At 40.4% G+C, this 24,760-nt stretch overlaps 1 protein-coding gene across 3 annotated transcripts; it reads left to right on the top strand.

The window, feature by feature from the left end:
• Positions 1–899: 899 nt before the first annotated feature.
• On the top strand, positions 900–23,925 carry mbnl3 (muscleblind-like splicing regulator 3). Of its 3 annotated transcripts, none has more exons than XM_078260440.1 (8): positions 900–1,207; positions 8,495–9,485; positions 15,393–15,557; positions 16,242–16,445; positions 16,539–16,778; positions 17,703–17,856; positions 22,706–22,800; positions 23,818–23,925. In XM_078260440.1, exons 2-8 carry the CDS (start codon positions 9,312–9,314, stop codon positions 23,833–23,835), a joined length of 1,050 nt encoding a protein of 349 aa, XP_078116566.1. In that variant the 5' UTR covers positions 900–1,207; positions 8,495–9,311; the 3' UTR covers positions 23,836–23,925. The 3 variants fall into 3 exon arrangements, with proteins under 3 accessions (XP_078116566.1, XP_078116568.1, XP_078116567.1); XM_078260442.1 differs by lacking the exon at positions 900–1,207 and adding an exon at positions 6,727–7,057; XM_078260441.1 differs by lacking the exon at positions 900–1,207 and adding an exon at positions 8,009–8,414.
• Positions 23,926–24,760: the final 835 nt, after the last annotated feature.

Genomic DNA, 24,760 nt, shown 5'->3' with positions numbered 1-24,760 from the left:
TCAATTTGGTTGGATAGGATTTAAAGCATTTTCAGCGTGATCGTCAGAGGCTTTAATAGAGGGATCAGCTGCTCCTAAATTTTGAAAAATTATTCAGCAATATACTGAAAATGCTCAAGAATTCATGGAGGTTATAAGATTGTTAAAAAGAGATTTTTTTTTTAATTTTTTTTTTATCAGTCACATGCATTTGGCAGAGATCGTTTGGGGGATGAGAACAGCGTGCTTTTAATTGTCTACCGAAATATATAAACTAAGTTTAAGGGCAGATTTAAATTCGGATTAGACTTTGAACAACCTGAATCATGTCTTCAGTTTTTGTCTCTGTCAAATTTAAAAACCAATGCCAAAAATCTGAAAGCCCAAAATACATTTATACACAAGTTATTATCTCTGGCCCTCGACCTCTGCTAACGTAACTTCATTTGGGATCAACTGTAGCAATTTCTACTTGGCCTATATACCGCCTGTTTTCAATATACAAAAAAATATTCAGTATGTCTATAGCCAAACAAATGTGAACAAGTGTGATATTTGACAGGGAAAACTGTGTTGCTGCTAGCATGCATCCACTATCCATAGCATACGTTGTTTGGCTAATGTTAATCTGACAGGGCGAAATATCTACACTTCAGTAATAATGAGTCATTCATAACCATGGAAGTCTTTAATTAGCCTTTTATAAATGTAATCCTATACCTGTCTTGTTTGTGTCTACCTGTGACGTGTTTATGGCAGCCTACCTTGATTACCTGCCGTGCTTTTGTCGTGACATTGATTTCCCCCCAATGCTAATCATGTTATCTAATTAATACACGAACGTATACACTCTCTCTCTCTCCCTCCCAACTCCTCCCTCACCATTTTTCCCTCCCTCTGATTTTTTTTACTCAAATCTGTTATTTTGCTGTGTATGTTTAGTCAGTGTTGCAGCCGAGCAAATTTAGTTGCAGCAAACATAGCCAGACCCCGCTTCTTTCTTTCTCTCACTCCGCGGCGGTATAACACGTTTTCTTTTTACTTGCTTCGACTTTATTATTCCTTCCTAGCGATAACGCTTTTATTTCTTATTCCGCTTTCACTTCTACGCAATACTTATTGCATACCAGACTAAGAACGAGTCTTTGTGGATAAAAACCATCAAATACATATTTTAACCGACGTTAATTTAGGAGAAGACATCTGAATCCGATTTGACTGTAAACAGGTAAGAGGCTGAGCACGTCTGGCGCAGTTTGCAGCAATATTAATGCGACCTAGTCTTATATTTAATCCATGTTGCAGTCATTTAAAATGCCTCTTCCACTCTGTTACGTGGAAGTGCAAAGCTGTCTTTGTTATTGTTAATTACGGGCGTAATTGCGTTGTTACACATAGGCACAGCAGTAATAACATTTACGTGTGGCATGTTTTGGGTAGGTTGGCTGATAGCTGACGGTTATGCTTTGTGTGCATAGAAATAATGCCTTGAGTGCGGTATCTGCAAACAAGGGGTTTGGTTAAATGCAATATGCAGAGTTTTGTCTCAGTGCCACGGTTTAAAGTGCAAGTTCTTGTTTTGTTGCCATGTCAGAGACTGAAGTGCAAACAATGTGAAATTACTTTCTGAGTCTATCTGTTCACTGTAATGTTAGGTTAGAAGCGAAGAGCACCTGCAGTTTCCTTCCTGGATATCTATCTGTATGTCTGCAGCAAGCCTCCATGCATGCAGTGCAGAGAGGTCTAGTCTTGTCCTTGTTTACCCTTAGGGGTCAGACACCATAGTGTACTGTGTTGTCACTATTTGCCTACAGTACACATACTGTACACACCTCCAGTAGATGTATTGCCATCATCTAGCCTCATTTACCAATACAGCCAGTCCAGACGTGTTCATGCTCCCATCAGGTTGTGGACTCTGCACCTGTCTAGCTAGTTTTTCTTTACTTAATATAAACACTGCTAAACTGGCAAACACACATGGGCATGCAGACACATTTTCCACATAACCTGTTTTCATTTCACCTTTGACACAGACACACATTAACTGCCTGGGAAGCTCCATATTTTATGTTGCAAATAAAACCATTAAACAACCAATAACAAATCAAAAATGGTATGCTGACGATACGTTATTAGTTCAGCTATAATATTTGCACTGTTTCTTCACACAGTTACTTTTCATGATCTCACCACAGGGATGTGAAAACCCCAGCTCACAGCCAGCAAAGTAAAATGAAAGCTCCAGGGCCTACACTATTCAGTCTCTTTTCTGAATTAAAAGTGCAACAGGCAAGTCAAACTGCAAGTATTTCACACTTTGTGCAGGCTATATTGTCCTGTATGATGGGATAGGCTTGTTGAATGTTTGCTTGAATGTGAACTGTGGTGCTTTAATGAGCTAAAAGGATTACTGATACTTAACCTAATTACTTGTCTCCCTCCCTCCAGGCTGCTAGCTTTCACTCTCATTATGATTTATGGATCTTCCACCTTGTGCTTTTTAATCAATCACATTTGTCATTGACATTATCCTGTTCTGTACTCATCCTTGTCGCTGCTCTCAAAAGAGTTGACAGTGAACTATAACGTTCATAGTTGGAGAACAGATATGAGCCAACGTTTTTTTTTCCAATGTATACATGCTTAAATCACTAAACTCCATAGTTTTGTGATCTCTTTGTTCTCTCTCTGTCAACCTGCTGTCAAGCCTAAATCAGCCTGTAATCATATTAGCATACAATCAGACTAAAACCCCATTAAACATATTCACAAAATGCTCTTAATCTAGAGCAAGTCACAATAATAATAATAGCAAGTGCAATAATGTGACATTTTTAAACATAGACTCCTTTCACTTGCAGGTCATCTGAATCTTCATCATCGTTTTAGCACTTGCACTTCAACTTTACTTAGCACTCACACCTAAATTGAAACTTTAACTTTTTTTTACCTCTTCCATTTTAACTGCTATTTCAATATATGATACTTTCAGTGTTTTGACTGCCACTTCAACTTTTTTTTAATTATCTCGTTTTGATGAAGATGAATTTTCTTCTAAAAAACACTTTGCATTCACATTTATCACATTTATCCAATGCTCTTCATTTGGAGGAATTAAAAAAGGTACAACAGTAGAATTAAAAAATTTTGAAATCACCAAAATTGCTGCTGAAGAAATTAAAATGACAGACACTTAAACTATTCCCCCTGGCTACACCCTGATTGTGCAAAAGAAAAAGGGAACTAAAGGAGATGACTAAAAGGAGAACTAAAAGGGTTTTTGTATTTTATTTATTTGTTAATGTGTCACTCACTTTAAATTTCACTTAATGCATGCCCAACTCAATTTTATTGATATAAGGCTATCTATTAGTGTGAGCAGATAAGGTGCAGGGCTCCCTGTCAAGGTGGCAGGCACCCAGCCTGCACACCAGCCATAATGCAGACGTCAGAGCTCCGGTGAAGGTTACACTGCCGGTAGCCCTTTGGTGCACTGTGTTTGATGATGGACGCAGTGCGCTGGAGTCAACAGCAGCCACCCCCATCTGTCCTCCTTATACTTCCCCCCATCCTGTTCCACCTACATGTTGACCCCCACCTACTGACTGCTGGAGCCCCTCTTCTCACTGCAGACACCTGGAGGACCAGCAGCAGCACAATGACTGTTATAACTGGGGCGCTCTATATTTATTCATCATGCCGCATCCCTTTAAATGACTGTTTATGCTGCATTGTAAAGGTCGGACAAGTTCACTAGGCCAAGATTATTTCTGTACAAAATGTACACTCTTCATTACAGTTTTCCTATAACTATAATTAAATTTATTACATTTTAAGTTTATGTGTTTATTAGCGTTGAAACTATCAGTCTATTTATAGATTAGGTGATCTACAGAAAATGTATCTGCAACTATTTTGATAACTGTGTCAGATTTCCTTGTCTTATATCATGTTAAATACATTAAATATATTTAAACATGTCACTATTGGCTCTAAAAAAAAATGATGGGCATGTTGTCACTATTGATCAAGAAAATAAACTGCAGCTTAGTCGATAATGAAAACAGTCATTAGTCGCACCCATATCATGTATATTAAAAGGTTAAATGACACATTTTTATTTTTTTACATGTACTGTTGAGTAAGTAAAGCCTATTTATACACTTTCCTGTATATATTATTTTTTTTACTTTAGAGCTTTAACCCAGTCGTCAGTGTTGTAGGTACAGCACAGAGATAGTTGTGGCAGCCTCAAGCATATAGCATCAAGCCTCCCTTTAACATAGCTCTTGATCAATGTTTAGCTATAAGAGAACTTCTCACTGGTATCCTTGCGCTTCATCTACCTCATAAGTATTTGCTCGTTGGCTGTGGATGTTGTGCTTGTGTATTTTTTGGCCTCCTCATGTTTTATCTCTGCTGTGGTAGGTACAGTACTGTTGTTTAATGTTGCAGCTTGGCAGTCGGTGTTCCATCCAATCCTTCCAACGATCTGTATTTCTAAAGAGTGCTATCTCTGAAAAACAACTGCTGATTAGGATTTAAAACATTAAATAAATGCAAGTAGACCTTTTTTTCACCTAATACGGACAAGTCATGTAAGAAGTGTCATCTGTATAAATTAGGGTTAGATTACGTTTTTATAAAGATGGCATGATGTTGGATTTAATCTGGTGGTTATACCGGTCTGCTGTTGTTAGTAAACTATTCATTGACTAATGTGAAGATTAGTGGTATGGTACTACTTTACACAGGGGATTCAATCAAAGCTGTTGGTGAGGTGACTGCTCATTACTAGGGGTGGGAAACACAGGGTACCTTACGAAACGATAAACGATACATGGCTCACGATACCGATTAATATCAGGATACAGCAATTCTGCCATAATCAATATATTGCTGACAATCACGATATTGGAAAACAAAAAGAATACAACATTCCCCTGAAAAGGTTAGGTGCAGGTTTTCTCTCTTTATTCACTGCAAGTCAACAACACATCACAATTGTGCTGCATACGTTTTTCAGTCTATAACTTAAAATTACAGAACTATAGAGCAACTATGGGTCCAGACTTTGAAAACCTCTTCCTCTTCAGCTAGTTACCTTATGTTCAAGTTTCTGTCATTCATGTGTTTAGCGCCACCTCGAGGAGCCATGAAGTAGCGACCCTGGGAGCAGGGAAATCTATCTATTTTATTTATTAAAATATCGATATTTGGCGCCAGCGAATTGATTCTCTTATCACACGAAGACGGACAACGATGTTTGTCGTTTGTCAGTCAACTTTGGTCAAGACTGAAATATTTCAACAACTGCTGGATGAATTGCCATAAAATGTTTTACAAACATTCATGGTCCCCAGAGGTTGAGTCCTAATCTGAGTTTTTCTGAGAAACTGAGTTTTCACTTGTCCTTTGAAACATCTACTAGATGGATTGAAACAAAGTTTTGTACATTCATGGTTACCAGATGTTGAATCCTAGCGTTGTTGGGGGTCTCCTAACTTTTGCTGTAGTGCCAACAAGAGGTTGATATTTTTGCTTTTTAGTGAAATACCTCATACCTTATGTTCCCCCATGATGATTGTAATAATGTTGGTGATCTTCCGGAGTTTTCCTCTGGAGTTATCATCAACACTTTATAAACAAATGCCTGCATAATTAATGATATTCCCATCAGCCTTAGATGTACATTGTGTTTAGGGATAATTATCAAATGTTAGCATGCTAACACTCTAAACTAATATGCTGAACATGGTACACATTATACCTGCTAATCATCTGCATATTAGCATGCTAATATTTAGCCTGAAGCACTAAAGCTGCATAAGTACAGCCTCACAGCGCAGCTAGCATGGCTACATTAGTTTTAGTAGTTTTGTTTATGTGATGGTCAAGGTTACAACCACTTATTCATTAAAAACTAACTAATTAAATATACTTACTATTTAGTTTGAATGTCAGATGTATTAGCTTACTAATAGCTCTAATGGGTCGTTTTGTCTGTTCACGAACATGCTGTAACAAACACAACCCCCAAGTGAGCATTTCACATTTTACCGACATACAACTTATGAGAAGCTCAGTTATCCGTGAGGAGCTCGGAGTAGAGCCGCTGCTCCTTTGCGTCGAAAGGAGCCAGTTGAGGTGGTTCGGGCATCTGGTAAGGATGCCCCCTGGGCGCCTCCCTAGGGAGGTGTTCCAGGCACGTCCAGCTGGGAGGAGGCCTCGGGGGAGACCCAGGACTAGGTGGAGGGATTATATCTCTAACCTGGCCTGGGAACGCCTCGGGATCCCCCAGTCGGAGCTGGTTAATGTGGCCCGGGAAAGGGAAGTTTGGGGTCCCCTGCTGGAGCTGCTACCCCCGCGACCCGACCCCGGATAAGCGGATGAAGATGGATGGATGGATGGATGGACAACTTATGCCATGGCGTGATTTTTAACTGCCTCCATTGTCTTCCGGTACCTGTAAAGGCCAAAGGTGAAGTTAACAAGGGGAGGCTTGGTTAAACAGGTTTATCAGTGTTTTAAGCCCCCAACGTCTCCTTCCAGGCAGCGCTGCCTGGAAGGCACTAGGATTAGGCAATGGTTATGGTTATGGTTAGGTGCCTTGAAGTCAACAGTCGCAGCGCTGCCTGGAAGGAGACGTTGGGGGCTTAAAACACCATTGAGCGTTAAACAGTTGGTGAAATTTTCCTGAGGGGGAAACTCCTGGAAAGCAAAGTCACAGCAGTATATTTCAGCAAGTGAAAGGTCATTACTGTGTATATTTAAAAGCACATGGTGCCGTATAAATTAGAATGGCACTGGAGGAGAGCCAGCATTGCTGTGTAGCTTTCCAAGAATGATCGTAATGGCAACTATGCGCCATTTGGTGTCTGGTGTGGCGAGGCGAGGAAGTGAGGAGTGTTGCTGAGCATTTTGATGATGCGGGTTGCATATTTCTGAGCTGCGTCGTCAGAGTGTGCGTAAGCAAGGACGCTTGACACTGATGTGGACCTGAATGCAGGACAGGCAAAGCAGCAGGAGGAGGGCTTGTTTTATCCCCCTGGGAAAAGTTTCTATCGATCTGTAGGTAGGCTGGGAGGAGGAGGAGGCACAGACAAGCATAATGGTTAAGCAAGCAAAGCAGTTGCTGTACCTGCTCATTTCTCTTTCCTGCCTCTTTTTTTTGGGGCTGGGATGTGTCTTTGTTCTTGTGTTTGAATGTGGTGGGTGTATCAATTCAGCTCCCACCTCCCCCTTATCCCTCCTTCTCCCACTCCACTGCGGTGTTCTCCTTCTGGGCTGTCTATCTGCACACACACACTCGTTCTCTCACACCCCCCCCCCCCCTGTCTGTTCCTCCGTCTGTGTCTGCCGCCATCAAACGCAGGGACTGATATCTGCTCCAGTCCCCCTCTCCTGTTTTGTGTTCTCATCTCCTGCATCTCGCCTATTGTTTATTGACTTTGTGCATTCATGTGCTACTATGTTTCATTCATGACAGCCTTCCTTTCTCTTAATTTTTTACCAACTCCAAAATACAGTTGGGGCTTTACCTTGTCTTGTGAAACAAAATTGTAGTTTCTTCTCTGAGTGTATGTTTATTGAGCCACCTCACTGATTGTTATCTGTAGTCAGTTAGTGTCTGGACACGTCGTTCTGCTCCCTGCACAGCATGCATCCTCCCTGCTTGCATTACACTGCAGTATAGTCCACTTCCAGTTTCAATAAGGCATGACTTACTCCTCCACGTCTGTGTGAAGCTGTTTGGAGTTGTTGTACATTTTGAATATTAGCATGTGGCTCAGCCATGACTGTGAAAAAATCCTGGGAGGAACAAGGACAGGCTCTGTTGAGGGAGGAGCTGCTGTGGAAACTGCCCTGTCATTGGTCAGTGATTTTCTCTGTGTGCCTGCAAAAGTCTGTCCGATTGGCTGGAGCCTTGCTTGAGCACAGCAGCTGCAGTTGTGAAGAACTACCCCCCCCTCTCTCTCTTTCTGTCCTGTCTATCCTATTTTTTTTTTTACTTCTTCTCTTCACATTAATAACTGTCTGGGAATCATCAGCGTTGACCACACACATACCAGCCAGTGCGACTTCAAGGACACGGCTGTTCACAGTATATTGCAGCATGATTCATGTCAAGTTAGTCAATTACTTTTTGCTCCGTGGAGCTCAGGGGAGTTAAAGTGACGTCTCTGTCCTGCCTGCAATCTCCCTCTCTCTCTCCCTCTCTCTCTCCCTCTCTCTCTCTCTCTCTCTCTCTCTCTCTTGTATCACTTAATCAAGACATAGCTTGCCCTTTCCTGTTCAATGCTGCCTCCCTCCCTTCCGTATGCTCTGTTCCCCTATTTGTTTGTCCTCGCTTTTTTCCCTTTGGCTCTTTCCTGTCCACCGTCCTGCCTCGTGGTCCTCATCACCCTCCGTTTAAACAAGCTTCACACGAGGTTGTAGCTTCGACATTTTTCTCTTCAACAGGCTGCTTTTTTGTCAGTGCTTTGAATTAATGTTCTGTTCTGTTTTACAGTCCACAGCTAGACAACAAGCAAGGGCATGCAGAAGAGAGGTCAGTGAGGAGGATGACAACAGAAGAATAGACAACGGCGAAGGAGGGATGAGAGAGAGACTGAAATAACAGGAGGAAGAGGAACTCCAAAGTGCCTACTGCGAGGAGTTGTCTGCTGCTGTTTACTGCTGGATGAAAGCAGGACGGGGCTCAGTGTGTGCTTGGCCTTGAATGGAGGCTATATTTTATCCTGACAGCCACAAAGTCATCCATCCCACGTTGCTAAGCTGCAGTCCCCACATACCCTGAGCTGAGCTGCCACCTCGTCTCATCACTGCAAGGACACCATCCCTATAAAGATTCAGCTTTTCTTTTTGTTCTACAGAAATCTTCTTTCTCAGGCCATTCAAACATAACTGCAGTGACTGCCCCAGCCCTGGCCATGTTGACGTGAATGTAACGGTGACTTACGGTGGGCGTCAGTCGATTCAGGTGAAGGCACAGACGCTGTGTCACATGCCAGAGTGATGTCCTATGTGTAGCTTCTGTTTTTTCTTTTTTTTCCCTTTCGAAACAGAGCTGGCCTCTGCCCACAGTCTACCCCCTCTATCTCAAACTTCAGCTGCCACTTTTCCCAGGAAGAACAAATAAACATCCACTAAAATACACCAACCGAAAGGACTCGCTGCCTATTTGCGCTGAAGAAAATATTTTTGCTTCTGTTTCTGATTTGTTGGGGATTTCTTTTTCTTGCATCACTATTAGTCACCCTTGCTCTCATCAGACAGTTTTCCGTCCATCTGCCCTCACCGCTGCTCAGTGTTTTTGAGCAACTTTGATGGCTGTCAGCATGACCATGGGGCGGGACACCAAATGGCTGACCCTGGAAGTGTGTCGTGAGTTTCAGAGAGGCACCTGCTCGAGGTCTGATGCCGAGTGCAAGTTTGCTCACCCCTCCCGAAGCTGCCATGTGGAGAATGGCCGAGTCATCGCCTGCTTTGACTCACTCAAGGTAAAAATGCAACAGACATCACACATCTTGTTTGTTTAAACACACCGCATTGTGACCAGTGTTAAGTTAGTTAATGCCTTTTGGCTCGGCATAGTATTCACACACAGATACACACAAACCAGGGTTTCCTGTTGTGTTTTGCAGCAGAGGTGGTCTTTGTTTCAGGTGAGGTGGCCCACCTCCGCTATAAATATATTTGATGAGTGTGACTGTCGTTTAGGGTGTCATCTACGTACTAACTGAATTGTTTAAGAGAGGAGATGTGTCAGGATGTGGGTGGCTCGCCACCTCAGCTAAACAATTTCCTGGACACCTAGCAAACTATGTCAGTTGGTCAGATGATCCGCCCTTTTTAGACTTAGAGCTATTTTTGTCAGAATTTCTCTAATTTCATATATAAATATAAATATATATATATATATATATATATACATATATATCCTTGTGATTCTGTGTTTTTTAATATTGTGAATTCCGACAAACAAGTTTGTTGTCTATATTAACAATTTAAAAAGTCTCTCGCAGAATGATCTTTAAAGAAAATTGAGAATACCAGCTCAATATAAAAAATTTTGGCCTGTCATCATCCTGGAGTGATGAAAAAGGGTGGGTGATACAACCAGATATATTAAAGGGATAGTTACTACAGTATACATGGTATTAAAAAGTCTTTGATGGTGGACAAATTTCATCTCATAGTGTATGTAAGGGTTAACACTCGTTCGTTCGTACGTTCTGTGATTGTAATGGATGTAATTTCCTCCACGGAATAGCTAACGTTATTTTCAGAAGTCCTCTCTTTCCTCTTATTGTTGGCCTATGTAGACGCCCAGACTCACAATCATTCAAAATGAAATGTACATGGTTCTCACTGTGCAGCTATCTATCCTGTTCTGATTTTGTTTTTTATTAGTTACACAGAAGTCAGAGTAAGGTCTTCTGGTTATCAAGATATTCATTGTTTCGAATTTGGCTAGGCGTGATGGAAATTTCTCATAAAGCCACTTTGCCGACAGTCTGTCTGTCCATCAGGGATGTGGGCTTGTCGATCATGCTGCTTCAACATCACTTCAGCTGCTCTCCTCACTCTCGTCTCCACCACAGAACCACAACACTCGCTCCACTCATACACAGCGGAAAAACTAACAGTCTGAAAAGTGATGATGCTTTACTGTATTTTAAAAGAGCTCCGCCTATCGAGGGCCGATTATGCTAAAATCGAGAACAGGCTGTTGCTGTGTCGGTGTGTGTGTTTTGCGCGACCAGCCTTCATGCAGAGAAAAAGTGAAACCCAGACAAGGGGCTTTCTGTCTAAGTGCAGCTGCCGTCTCCTCGTTTATTGAGTTAGAATTTATTATTCAGCCATTTTTCTGTGTTATGTCCTCCAGAGCAGGAGGGAGATGGAGAGGGAGAGGGAGAGAAACAGAGAGGGGGGCCTAGCAACAGCACTGGAGTGCGTACCGATTGGATAGTTTGATCTTCCTGAGTGGCACGGCTGTTTTTAGCACAGAGCCACAGCCTGGCTCTCAACTGGTTGCATTGATGGGAGAAAGAGGCAAACTGCTTTGTACCAAAGGCAGTGAACAAGCATTAAAGGCCACTTTCAATGTTTGAAGACCCAGGGTCATGTTGTTAGTGAGAGAAAGAACTGAAGTTGGTGACAGTTGAAGGTCAAAGTGGCTTTCTTTATCAGGAGCTGTAGAGGGGCTTTAGTACCAGCACAGTATGTCAACAACCTCCTCTTTACAGCAGTGTTTCTATCCCCGTTGTTGTTCAGGATTATTCTTAGCTGACAGCCGTTCTTTTTGGGCGACTGACTGGAATAAACAAAGAAGCACCTCGCTCGAGCCGCTCTAAATCATCACTCCTTCCTCCTGCTCTCCGCCCACCCCTCCCTTCTTTGTTAATTTTATGGATTTATCTGCTAATGGCCTCCCTCTTCACCGTCCCTCCCATATCTGGCATCTCCGGCCGGTCCGAGCCGACCGCTGTCAGTCCCTGTTGCTCCTCCATTAGCTCTGTCTGGTGGGTCTGAACCTGCTGCAGGGGAGGGAGGCAGGGAGCTCACCGCCTAGGTCTTTTTATGTTGTTAACTGGAGTGCTGCTGTCATCCTAAATGATTAGTGTGGACATCACATCTGCACAACGTACAGCATATATAACAGCATTGTGACATTAGATGACAACATGGTAGGGCTGCAACTAACAATTATTTTAATTTACGATGAATCCGCAGAATACTGTAGATCAATCAATGCATTTCTTGGTGGATAACATGACAGAAAATAGATAAAAATGCTAAAGACGACAATTCTAAACCCAAAGAATACTTAGTTTACTAACATATCAGATGAGTAAAAACAGGAAGTAAAAATCTTGGAACCAGCATATTTTTGGCATTTTTCCACGAACAAGACTAAGAGTTTGGAGTAGCTTTGTGAGGCTCTGTGAAATGTCAGGGGACCACCAAAGTGATTATGATTCATCGGCTGAGTAACATTGATGTCCATACCAAATTTAATTTAATTTATTAGTTGTTGAGATATTATACTAAAAACCCAAAATGTCAGCCTCGTGGTGGCCCTAGATGAAAACTTTGAACAAAATGTATCAGATAGATGTTGAAATATTTCAGTGTTGTTATTTTCAAGTGTTGGACCGACCAACAGACCGACGCTGCCGTCCCAAGAGTCAAACAATCATCAATTATCAAAATTGTTGCCAACTAAATTTCCGATCAACTAATCGATTAGTCAACTGTTTCAACATCATCATTGTCACATATAAGAATGAACAAAAACTTGAGCATCATGATCCACTTACTGAAGATCAAGGTTGTCCTGTATCAATATGGGAACTGTTTAGATCTGTTTATTCATCATTTCATTTAATCAGCGTCTCATCTCTTTCGTCTCTCTGAATGCATCAACAGCACACTACTGTATTGAACTAACGGGGACTTTCTGTGTTGCGTAGTGTGTTGCTATGGGAACCAAAAGGAGATTCCTGACTCATTACTCACCTCGACCCCATGTTTCATTGGCCTCGTTCTCTACACCAGGTTTTATAACGTTTATAAAGGTTTTGTATCCGTAGCAATGTTTTTGGTCCGTTTTTGCATATGCACACAATGCATAAAGTGCTTAGTTAGGCTTATTAATAGGTACTTTGCTTTCCCTGTGAGTTTGAGCAGGCTTGCTGGGCTCATGGGACTGCACATTACAGACTCATCCCTAAACACACAGCTCGCTGATGCAAAGCTTGCTTGCATCTCCAGTCTAGGCAACAGCGTTTGTGTAAGCTTTGCCCTTGTGTACCATCCTGACCATTTCTCGGGCTGCTACATGTTTTGCTTGTATGCTTTTTGTCCTGTGGGTGAGATCCTGTGAATTCCTTCTGGAAGCTGGTATGGGAGACACTGCAGTTGTCCTATAAAGCTGTCCTGCTGCTGAAACCCTTTTTTTATGTGTCCTCATCTCAGCGCGACATCATCCATCACCGTCAAAGTCTCTGCACCATGACGTCAGTTTGTCTTCAGAGTTCTTTATTCTCTGTCACCAGTTGTGCAGCAATCTCACCATCACCTGATTCGTGCGGGTGTGGTTTGACGACAGAGCATGTGGCTGACACTCAGTGGAGGTAGTTTAGCGGGTTAACAGCTCATCTGCATCTGCAGGGCCGTACAGCTGCTGCCGGCCCAGGGGTTTAATGGAGACTGCAGTTTTTTTGTGTGTGACCTGCAGTGTTCCTGCAGCACCATCTTCACCTTCCCCACAAATTCCAGCAGGGAGGAAGGACACTGCTTTAACAACATTCTGTGGCAAAATTAATTGTTTTTGAATAAGTGGCTCAAAATCAGATTTAGGGTTTGACATGAAGCCAATAATGACAAGTGGAAAAAAAAAGTAAAATGGTTTGTGGGTCCTGAATCAGGATAAGCCTCAGCTGACTGAAATACAGAATTATAGCACCCTAAGTTAGTGAAACTCTTATTTTGGACCCATAGTTTCACAACACATGGCACTGATCACAAGATTAATCCCCTATACCGTATAGGACAGTTTAGACTTGAAAGGGGAGAATGACATGCAGCAATGGGCTGGAGTCGAACCCACAACCACTGCGTCGAGGAGTAAACCTCTATATACAGCCACCCCCTCTACCAGGTGAGCTAGCCAGTCAATATACAGACATTTTTATGGTGTTATCCACTTGTCAGAGAAACTACAACTGCAGTTCTTCATTGTTCAACTTTTACCCAATATTCACTTTAATTTATAATCTAAAATGTTAAAGTCTATCTATCTGTCTATCTCTCTATCTCTCTGTCTATCTGTCTATCTCTCTATTTATCTCTCTATCTATGTTGCTGAGCTATGTGACCTCTGGGAATGATTTTTATAACCATTTATTGCTGCTTATTTAGATTTATTATAAAGAGAATCTACCTTGCTCAAACACGTGTACGACTTTGGTTACAGTCACACAAACTTTTTTTTTTTATAATTAATTGTCTTTATTGGGAACACACAACGTTCCGATACAGAAAAGTACAACACTTCATAAAAACTGTCCTTTACTTGAGTTTAACATGTTAGCCAACCTGTTCTGACCTAGAGGTGAGCAGTAATAAAGATCATGAAGAAACCAATAATTAGAGATTATCTTTCCAACAATACTTTATAAAGCTGGTAAAGTCCAGTGGTGGAAGTACATTTACTTAAATACTGTACTTAAGTACAGATTTGGTACTACTACAAACGTATGTTTGACATTTCTAGCATTTCTTTACTTGATTATGTAATACTTTACATATAAAATATATGATGAGCTTATAAGATATGTTGCATTGTTATATATCTTTAGCTAAAACAGTAAAAAGCTGCTGACATCTAATCTAATAATAATATATAATTGTGTAACATTCACAGGGGCCATTTTTCTGCATTTAGTACTTTTGATACTTTTAAGTACATTAAGCTGATAATACTACATACTTTTGTTTAAGTTTGAAAGCAGGACTTTTTCTTGTGTATCCTTTTGTGGTGTTGCTACTTTTACTTAAGGGCTTAAAGGCTTTGAATACTGCCACCACCACTGACAGTATTATGCAAGTTTTAGTGCAAATGCAAGTAAACAAAACGTTATTACAAAGAAAATAAGATAACTAGTCTCTATTCTCCATTTAATCCCATTTTAGCTCTTCTTTGAACCAAACAAGTGCATCTGCTGCAGTCAGTCACATATACTTGTATTATGTATCGTTTTTCTCTTCCTGTAAAGTCACTTATTTATCGACTGACTGATAACTACCAGGTAGAGATACAGAATCCGTCGTACAGGACGGTGAGAGTCGAGCATGTGTTTTCACTCTCCAGCTTTATCTGTTGTCAGCGAGGTTCATCTTTTGTCTGATGTGAAAAAATCTAAAGCGGTCTCAAATACTCCACCTGTCATTTCACATTGCTTTAAAAAAAAAGTTGTTAACAGTATAAAATGTTAAGTACAGATTGACTGTAGCTTAATGATCAAAATCATTTGCTTGTGGAAACAACTTTAAATGACGGCAATTCAATTTCTACATTTCTGTTTTTCTCAGATTGTTTGTTTACTCCGATTACATAATTTTAATGATGAACACTTTTAGAAAGTGGTTTATTTCACCAGAATATACTGTACATACTTTGTAGTTCTGCTCTGTAAACACGCTTGACTCTTGATATTTAGTTTGACAAATTGAACTTTATCATATTGATAAGTGCTTTGCTAAACTTATATGAGTTACTGCCTAAGGTGAGCTTTCTATGTTAAGGCACACCCTGATTGATTTAGTGTCACATTATTCTCAGTGTCACCCCGTCGGTCTGCTCACACTCTCATCTCTCTTCCCGCCTCTCCCCTCCTCAGGGGCGCTGCTCCCGTGAGAACTGTAAATACCTGCACCCACCGCCACACCTGAAAACCCAGCTGGAGATTAACGGGAGGAACAACCTGATCCAGCAGAAGGCCGCAGCAGCCATGTTGGCTCAACAGATGCAGTTCATGCTGCCTGGAGCACAGTTGCAGCCCATAGTGAGCAGCCCACACTAAAACGACGACTTTTCAAATAATGCAGTGTGTTCAAAAATGTTGTTTATTTATCAAAATACTAACTGCACTCAGTGGACTTTGAGTGATGTTTTTCCAGCAACGGAGTGGCAGTTATTTTGTAATAATAGAATAATATTTAACTCTCTGCTAGTGCTGGCATCAAGTTATGAAATTTCTTCTAACTTTTGTCCTCCAATAAAGATAATATAGGGAATAATATGGCTTCCTTACAGTGTGAATTATATACAGACATGTTTTTAAATTAATTAAAAAATGATTAATAATTGCCATGTTACACATCAGTTTTTGTTTATTTTTGTTTTTGTCATATCTTTGGTTAAAACTCTTGCACAAAGTAGATTATGATGCAGAGAAGTTTTATTTAGCAACAGTGAAGGTAGCTTGATCTTATTTTGCGTTTTATAAGGAAATTTGAAACTTGACATGCAAAATCTTTTATATATTACTCATGTGCAGGTTTTATTAATGTTTAAAGTAGTAGTAGCATAGATATAGGCAACTGCATTGGTTCATGCATGGTTCTCATTGCAGTAGAAAACCTACAGCATTGATAATGTTGCTACCAAATCATTCACAAAAGCCAGAGAAAGCTCTGTCATAACATGTTTTTTCTGTCCCATCTCTGCCTTTCTCTCCCTCCTTAAGACAACATTCCCAATGACACCCTCCCTGGCAACATGTCCCAGTATGGCATTCAGTCCATATCTGAGCCACATGGGCCCAGGCATGGGCTTGATGTCTGAGCTGCTGCCCAGTACTCCCCTGCTGGTCCCTGGGAGTCCCACCGGCCTGGCAGCCATGGGCAACGGTACCTCTGCACAAAAACATATGCGCACAGACAAGCTGGAGGTATGCAGCCTGCACGCAGTTGTTGTGTTTCTATGTTTGGCCAAAGTATGATGAAAGGTAAATGTTGATCAGTGTTCCTGCTGCCCCTCCCAGGTTTGTCGAGAATTCCAGCGTGGTAACTGCACGCGAGGCGAGAGCGACTGCCGCTACGCTCACCCTCTAGAGGCCGGCATGGTGGACTGCAGCGAGAACTCAGTCATCGTCTGCATGGACTACATTAAAGGTCGCTGCAGCCGAGACAAGTGCAAGTACTTCCATCCCCCAGCTCACCTGCAGGCCCGGATCAAGGCTGCACAGCACCAAGCCAGTCACAACACAGCGTCCACAGGCTTGGTGAGTCCAAATACTGAGAACTCTTTGTTCTTTTTACAGAAAAAATAAACATAAAATGATGTTCTATGATATGCTAAATACACACAGGTGTAAACCAATACTCCCCTTTTCAAAAGTTCACCATATCTGCTTAACATAGCAGTGAAACAGTAGAAGATTTTCTTGTCCCCTAATGGATATTGTTTACTGATGGAATGAAGGATCAGAGTATCACAGTATCCCTCAGCCAGGATTATGTTTTTTCATGAATGTCTGCTACCATGCATGTCCCTGAGCCTGAGCCTGTACTTTCAGCTACAAGGGCTAAAGTTAGCATTGCGAGCAGCTGTAACATAATCAGGTCAATCTTCAGTGCTGATGCCGAAAAACAAGAAAGACACTGTTAGAAAAATATGCACAATAGTAGAATGAAAGGAATTAGACACATTTTGTACCCAAAGTTTATATATTCTGGCATTCATTCGGTTTTTGTTGCTGTTACTATTCACTGATTTAATGTTAAATTAATTAAGAACAAATATAATTTTGAAATAAAATATGATATCTATGTGTGTATTCATGTTATATTTCCCTGTTATGAGCAAATGTTTATCTTAGTTAAAAAAAAAAGGAGGTTATGCTTCAACAATGAATAATCTTGGTAGAGTGCAAAACCCAAAATCCAATAGGCATGTTCCAAAAACTGAAAAAAAGGTAGCACATCTCTCATCTTAGTTATGTTCCACTGCAGTTTGATGTTTCATCCCCGGCCCTATCAGTGAATGAAATCATAGCAATCCCATTTCGCTCATGGCCTGACCTCTGGGCTGTCCTACATCACTTCAGATAATCTGAGATACGGCAGTGTCCTCTTGTGGTGGTAAACAGAAACATCCATGCCGACTGGATGTCGATTCTAAAGAGCCCATTCTCTTCTCCTTGCAGGCTCTGCCTCCAGGTGCCATGCAGCCACTACCAAAGAGGTCGATCTTAGAGAAGAGCAACGGAGCTGCTGCCACCGTCTTCAACCCCAGCATGTTCCACTACCAGCAAGCCCTGGCTAACATGCAGCTCCAGCAGACAGCCTTCATCCCCAGTGGTGAGTCTCTACACACACACACACACACACACACTGAAACACAGCCCATACAGTTACCATACATGAATGAGGTAAACTGGAATCATGGAGCTTGATTCTGGGCAGACTGAATGCAAGGGTTTTTATGTGAGGCGACTAGGTGATATTGTGGAATACAGGGAGTTACAGGTGTAGTTGCAACATTATGCATGCTGTGGCTTCTCTACAGTGTAACCATTTGCCTTTACTCCTTCTATCACTTCTACACTATCTGTTGTGTGATTGCATTTGCTCCACTCTGGCTTGACGTGTGACGAGAGCTGTTGAAGCCAAAGCAAAGTTACATTACAGTAATCACTCCAAAAAAGCAGACTATAAACACATCAGAGTCGAGCCATTATGTGGGACTGTTTGTGCATGGATTGGTGGGTGCATGCATTGCAGGTTCCTGGAGGTTCTTTGATTTAAAAGCAAAGTTGCATGTTTTTTCATGTAAGTAGCAGCTGGCAGCGTAAAGAAAGAAAGTGAGAGGAGATAGCCAACACCAGGCCTACTACTCTCAACCATATGTAAGGTCCTCTGACATGATTTTGAGATTGTTTTGGTTTTCATGTGTTTTTGCATTAAACTGGCTGTCTGGTTGTTACTTAACAATCAGCAGAGACTTGATGTAAAGGGTTTAATTTAGATTTGAAGGATGGGTTGGCTGGAAATGTATAATCACTGTTTATTGGATAAAATCACTGAAACAATTAGTCGAGTAATTGATTTGTTGATTGACAAAGAATTCATTGCCAACTATTTCTAAAACCGCTTAATCGTTGAACTTATTTATCAAGCAAAAATACTGAATATTTACTGGTTCAATTTTGTCTGTTTTATATACATATAAATTAACTTGAATATCTGGGTTTGTCAATGTACCATTGTCTAACCTTTCATAGATTAAATAATTAATTGATTGAATTGAATAAAGAGTCACTGATTAAACCAAAGATGAGCCAGTGAAAAAAGAAACCTTATAGGGACATAAAATAGTGTTATGAAAATGCATTTTCTTAACATATATTTAAAACATAATGAAACAAGAAACACTTGCGGGTGTCTTGTCATGTTAACTGTAAGCAAACAGTGGTTAGTGAAATGCTTGAAGGCTTTCAGACATGAATTATTGATATGCAACATGCCTAAATTATACAACACTAAGGTCTACAGCAAAACACCCACATACCTGCTCTGTGCTGAATATATTCATGCACATTTTATCTTCATGTATTTCTGCTTTGAAATACCACTTCTACAATATACTAATACTGATTAAAGCCTCAATGTCTTGTGTGTGTTTGAGTGCCGGCACACGTGTGCTCTATCTGTGACAACCTCGATGTCGCTTGTGTTACCTGCACTGACCTGAACCTGTTGACTCGCCTCGACCTGCTGTTGCCGATTACACCTTTTTCTTTACCACAACTCTTTCTCCTTGTTTTCTTTTTGTTCTCCTCCTGCTGTCCTTCTCCTCTGCTCTCATCCATCTCTTGTTTTGTTTCTATACATAATGTGACAGGCTCTGTTCTGTGCATGATGCCCTCAGGAGACATTGGTAGGTCAGCTGTATCATAGCTGGAGATCCGTAACTATACTGTATGTTGCAGTGGACAGGCGGCCTTATTGAATGATTGATGGATTAATTGAAACATGACCATACTGGTTAGCAAGTTTTTGTTCCAATTAACTACAAATCATGTATGTTTTACAGTTACAGTTACAGCACAACTTTCCAAAGCCATAGTGTATTAGGGTTTCAATGCATTAGTTTTAATTCATACCCGTACAGTATAATTAACTTGAAGAAAGTTGTCACTTTCCTATGATCGGTTATGCATCACATTTGATCCCTATTTAGACCATATGGCCCAAACAGACTTTCATTTTGGAGCTTTCAGCCCATTGTCTTCTTCAATGCATCATGTATATTGTCTTCAAACACATTGATGTCCTGTTTGTTTAACAAGTCATTGTTTTTGTGTAAGCAAGTAATTCATTTATGTCTATGTGCGAGCATGCCTGGTGTGTGTGCATGCGTGTGTAAACTGTATGTGTGCTATAGGAATTATGAAAACCCCAGTGCCTGGACTGTGTGGTGAGGGCACTCCCTGTAGGCCTGGCCTGTATCAGCCCCCTTAAACCTCCCAGAAACTAAGATAAACAGGTCTTAATTGAGTCAGGTGTAAAGCAGTGATTCCCAGTTTTCATTGAAGCTGTGTGAGGAAAATATTCACAAAACTGATACTAAAAAATAATAAAATATTAGTTTATTATTATTATTAGTAGTAGTTTGTACAAGTACAACGCAGCTACTTTTTTGAACAATTTACTCATTAAACATGTTTATTTAAGTCTATCCAGACCAGTGAGCCAGGCTTCTTATCTGTGATAATCTAGTGCTGAGGTGGTAACAATGATTCAAAAATATATTATATGCTTCTGAAATAATCAAGACCTATCAGAATCATGACACACATAGAAAAGGAAGAAACAGTGTCAGTTGTGGCGATGCTGATTTTAATTGCAGATCTCTCATCAATCCACAAATCTTGTGGATGTGTGTGTGTGTGTGTGTGTGTGTGTGTGTGTGTGTGTGTGTGTGTGTGTGTGTGTGTGTGTGTGTGTGTGTCCATCTATATTACATTTACCACTGCTGCATGCTGATATGATAATAATATACATTTGGAAAATAATTTAGCTGTCAGTAAAAGTATAAACTCAGAAGGCAGAACAAATGTGACTGTTGGTGCATAAACCACAATGAAATTGATTGATTGCTTTTTTTTGTTAATTAAAATTAAATTAAAAAAAATAAATACAGGATATGGGCCCTGTGAACAAATTTTCAAATTTTTTTTTAAGGATAACTCAAGAAAGCTAGTATGCTTATTTCCATTTTGGTCCTTGGGTTAGGGTTAGTGACAACTCATACATAAAAATATAATTTTTTTTAAATCAGGATGTGTTAAGAGATAGATTAAAGGGTTAGCAGCAGAGGTCGAGATATCCTGATTTTTAGTGCCTTGTGTAGGGTCCAAAACACCAGATCCTACATTTCCCATAATGCATCCAAAAGCATCTCTATTCTCCATACCTGGTAAATGCATGCCACTTGCAAAGTTTAGAAGATAAGGTCTGTATTTGAAACCGCCTATTGCATACTACCGACAAACGCCATATGTCATTAGTAGTATGCAGTATGAAACTGTTAAATTGATTTATTTTGCTGTATGCTGGTCCAAGCTTGGACAGTTTCCAGTTTTGGAAAGCGGAAGTCAACACGGTTGTTCCAGCACTTTGCATTGTGGGACACTGTAGGCGAGGTATACTTGTCCGATGCATACTGGAGATTTTCCTTTTGTTTGCATACTAAATGCTATATTTTGGCCAAATCAGCACGTACTGCTAGTATTCTAGGCGGTTTAGAATACAGCCAAGGGCGGAGTTCCAAATTGCATACTTTTTCTATTTACTCTTAGAACGTGGTGTAGCTACCCTTACAAAGTATGTACTGTTGCATGCAGTATGCATACAATTGGGACATACTACTTCATAACATTGCGCCTTGAACTTTGACCCTCTGCGCAAAGGATTCTGGGTCAGAATAGCCAGAAAAACATGCTGGCATGCATACTGTAAAATCTGACCGGATACAGTAGGACATCCTAGTATTTTTGGCATACTGTATTTGACATACTAAATCTTTTTCTGGCATACTAAATAGTATGGTAGTATGGGAAGCTTCTTTTAAAGGCTCTGCACACCCACACAGGTGTTTTTAATCACTCGGGTTGATTAGATCTTTGGTCAGGTGTAAGTTATCAAACTCTATGTATTATTATAGCAATGATAACAGTGTATGTACAAAGTACAACAAAACCAGCAGAAATGTAAGTGAGATGTTTATTAAACGCAGTTGAATTCGTCCACACAGTCCTGAGAAGAGGTCTAATTAGGCAACATTATTGAAACACCTGTGTGGATGTACAAAGGCTTTAAAAAATAAATACCCCTCCTGACATCATAAGGGTTTATTTTCTCAGACTTGCCAAACTCGAAAAAGACGACTTAATGTATCCGTTTTCAGGGTTAGTAGTGCTTCCAGTGACTTGTAAACTTGAGTTTTCTTTAATTCACCCCAAAAAATAGACCTTATCTTTGGTAGCTCCTTTTACCTACATGCTTTGGATATTATTAATTAAATTGAAAATGAAAAAGCAGAACACACTAGTGTGAAATTATATTGGTGCTGTCTTTGTCTAAACCCCCTTCATCTCTAGACATGTATGAAGTGAATACAAAGTGAAAGTGAGATGTTAAAATGTATCTTGCAAAGCCAATCAGTCACTAAATCTGACACAATCCCGAAATTATGATTATCAACTCACAGACTGCTTTAGACTCTTTCTAAAGAAGAGATACACTACTGTCACATTGAAGCTGTGACATTATTAAAAAAGGTTTTTCGTTTCTTATGGATCATTTGCTCTCTCCATACACATGCCCTGTCCATTTGTATACAATATATCAGATACTCTCTGATTAGATTGTATGACTGTGTATTGCCTTGTTTGTTTAACTACCATTTTTGGTGAAACAGTGCATTTTATTTTATTTTTAACCGGTTGGCTGATTAAATATGTAATTTATCTCTTATTTTGTTTGCATGTGTCTTGATATTTGTTCATCCTGGCAATATCACTTGACTTTTTATCCGACACATTTTGCCATGGTAACCATATCATTCCTGTCCCCCCCCTTCCTCCTCCTCCTCCCCGCCCACATCCTCGTCCTCTGTCTTTCGTCTGACTCGCCTGAATAAAAGTTCCCATGATGCACGGTGCCACCACCTCCACTGTTTCGTCAGCTTCGACGCCAGTCACCAATGTTCCTTTCGCTGAATCTGCCGCCTCGAATCAGGTTTGCTCTTTCGTTTCAGTTCTCTTTTATTTTTTAGCTCAGTAGGTTCGAGTCCTATACGTAGTCTTCTTTCATCATGTTAAAGAAACACCTGCCTGTAGTGTTTTATGTTCACATTTCATCTGTCTTCACTTTCCACTTTGTTGTAGTCGGAGCAAGTGATAACAGTTAAAATAGGTATCTCTTTTCATCTATATGTCATAGTTTGGTGTATCATGCCCCACTGTCTGTCTCAGTCTCCTATGTAATCTATGGACGTACAGTATGTGGTCTGGCATCGGTAGCAACCCTGTTATAATTTAAATGCTTCTCCTCTTCTTTTTTTTCTTTCTTTTAACAATTTCTTTTTGGATTTTTTGCACTCACAAGTTGTACAGTTAACAAATTCCCCCTCCCCTCGATCCAACCCACAACTCTCCTCTTCTTTTAAGTAAATTCCCTTTAATATACAGTCTTCTATCATACAGATTGGGACACATTTCATGGCAAAATTCTCTAAACAGTAAGGAGGTTTAGCAGTTGCCTTTGGCTGAGCAATATAGGAAAATATCTTTGCTATATATATATATATATTGCCAATATACAGTGTGCTATGTTGATATTATTTGTATTTACTTTAAGGAGTTGTTAACCACCAATCCCATTTTAGTGCAACTTGGTTTCTAATGGAGAGATTTACATTCTTTTAATGGTCTGAATGCTTTTTTAAACCTAGAATAAAGGAAGAAATTCAGAAGGAAAATCCTAATCCACATAATTTGGTAGATTTCTTTACTCTAATATAATGGCTATATTCAAAAAATGATAGTAACAATTATTCAAAAATACATTGTCTTATTGCACCTTGACCATATCCTGTGGTAGTTATTTGAAAACCTAATAGTCTCAAGTCTTAGCTTAAATACTTGCTTTACATTATAAATATTAATGTAATGTTACTGAGTCACTGCATCTTACTGTTTTGAAGTGTGAATTCACTGCTCATCCTTTCATCCCTCCTTTTCTCTTTTCCATTAGACCCCTCCGAGCTTCTAACTCCTGATCCAGTGGAGCTCCAGTGCATTCCCATGGAAACCCATTACTGTCCTGTCCCCAAACTGCTGGTGGCGGCTCCTGTGGCACTTAACTCAGTAAACCTTTCCCGAAACTCCAGTTAAAGTCCCTGTTACCTGCGCACTACCAGGGTGGTCATCTTTTCTGAATGCAGCAAATATGTGCCTCGCCTACAGTGCACACTGACTGAGTGTCAAACTTCTTATAAGATATTATGAACGTAAGAAAGCTGCGATGGTTCACGCAATACAAGCCCGGACGTATTACTGTTGCATTAAAGCAGCCATCTTGATGCATACTGACTTGATCAGGCTGAGCAATAGAGCTCCCTCGTTCTTACAGCCATACATGCCCACACCTTAAAAGTGCAGCAGACATGTGCACACACATGTGTGTGTGTGCGCACACGCACACACACACACACACACACACACACACACACACACACACACACACACACACACACACACACATTTAAGACTAAATATTCTTAATAGGTTGGAGCCATCACATGAGGCGACCGAACACTTTTGACTGTTCCAAAGTCAGGAACTCTGAAAAGCTAATACTGGAAACTGAGACCATTTGAGTGACAAACAGACCTGTTGCTGGTCTGCAACCAGTATGTGTTGTCAAAATAGTGTTTCATATCATGTCATGTTTACCTTTAAAGATGGCTACAAATGTAACATTTGTGTCGTACCATGTATACCATTCAGTTTGTTCTCATGGTCTCATCTTGCCTGATGAAACGCCAACGAGTTGTTCATTTGTTTGTGCCTTTGATTTATCTGCTCAGCTGCAGAGGAGACTTAGTTTCCCAAAATAATTCAAAACACTTGACAGCATACATTGAAATATGTTGTTATCTGCAATTAAAGGCAATATTTGTTGTTACAAAAATACT

This window comes from Sander vitreus, chromosome 10 (genome assembly GCF_031162955.1).
Source record: "Sander vitreus isolate 19-12246 chromosome 10, sanVit1, whole genome shotgun sequence".
NCBI lineage: Eukaryota > Metazoa > Chordata > Actinopteri > Perciformes > Percidae > Sander > Sander vitreus.
The sequence above is the reverse complement of the archived record's forward strand: the minus strand, read 5'-3'. Positions and strand labels throughout refer to the sequence as shown.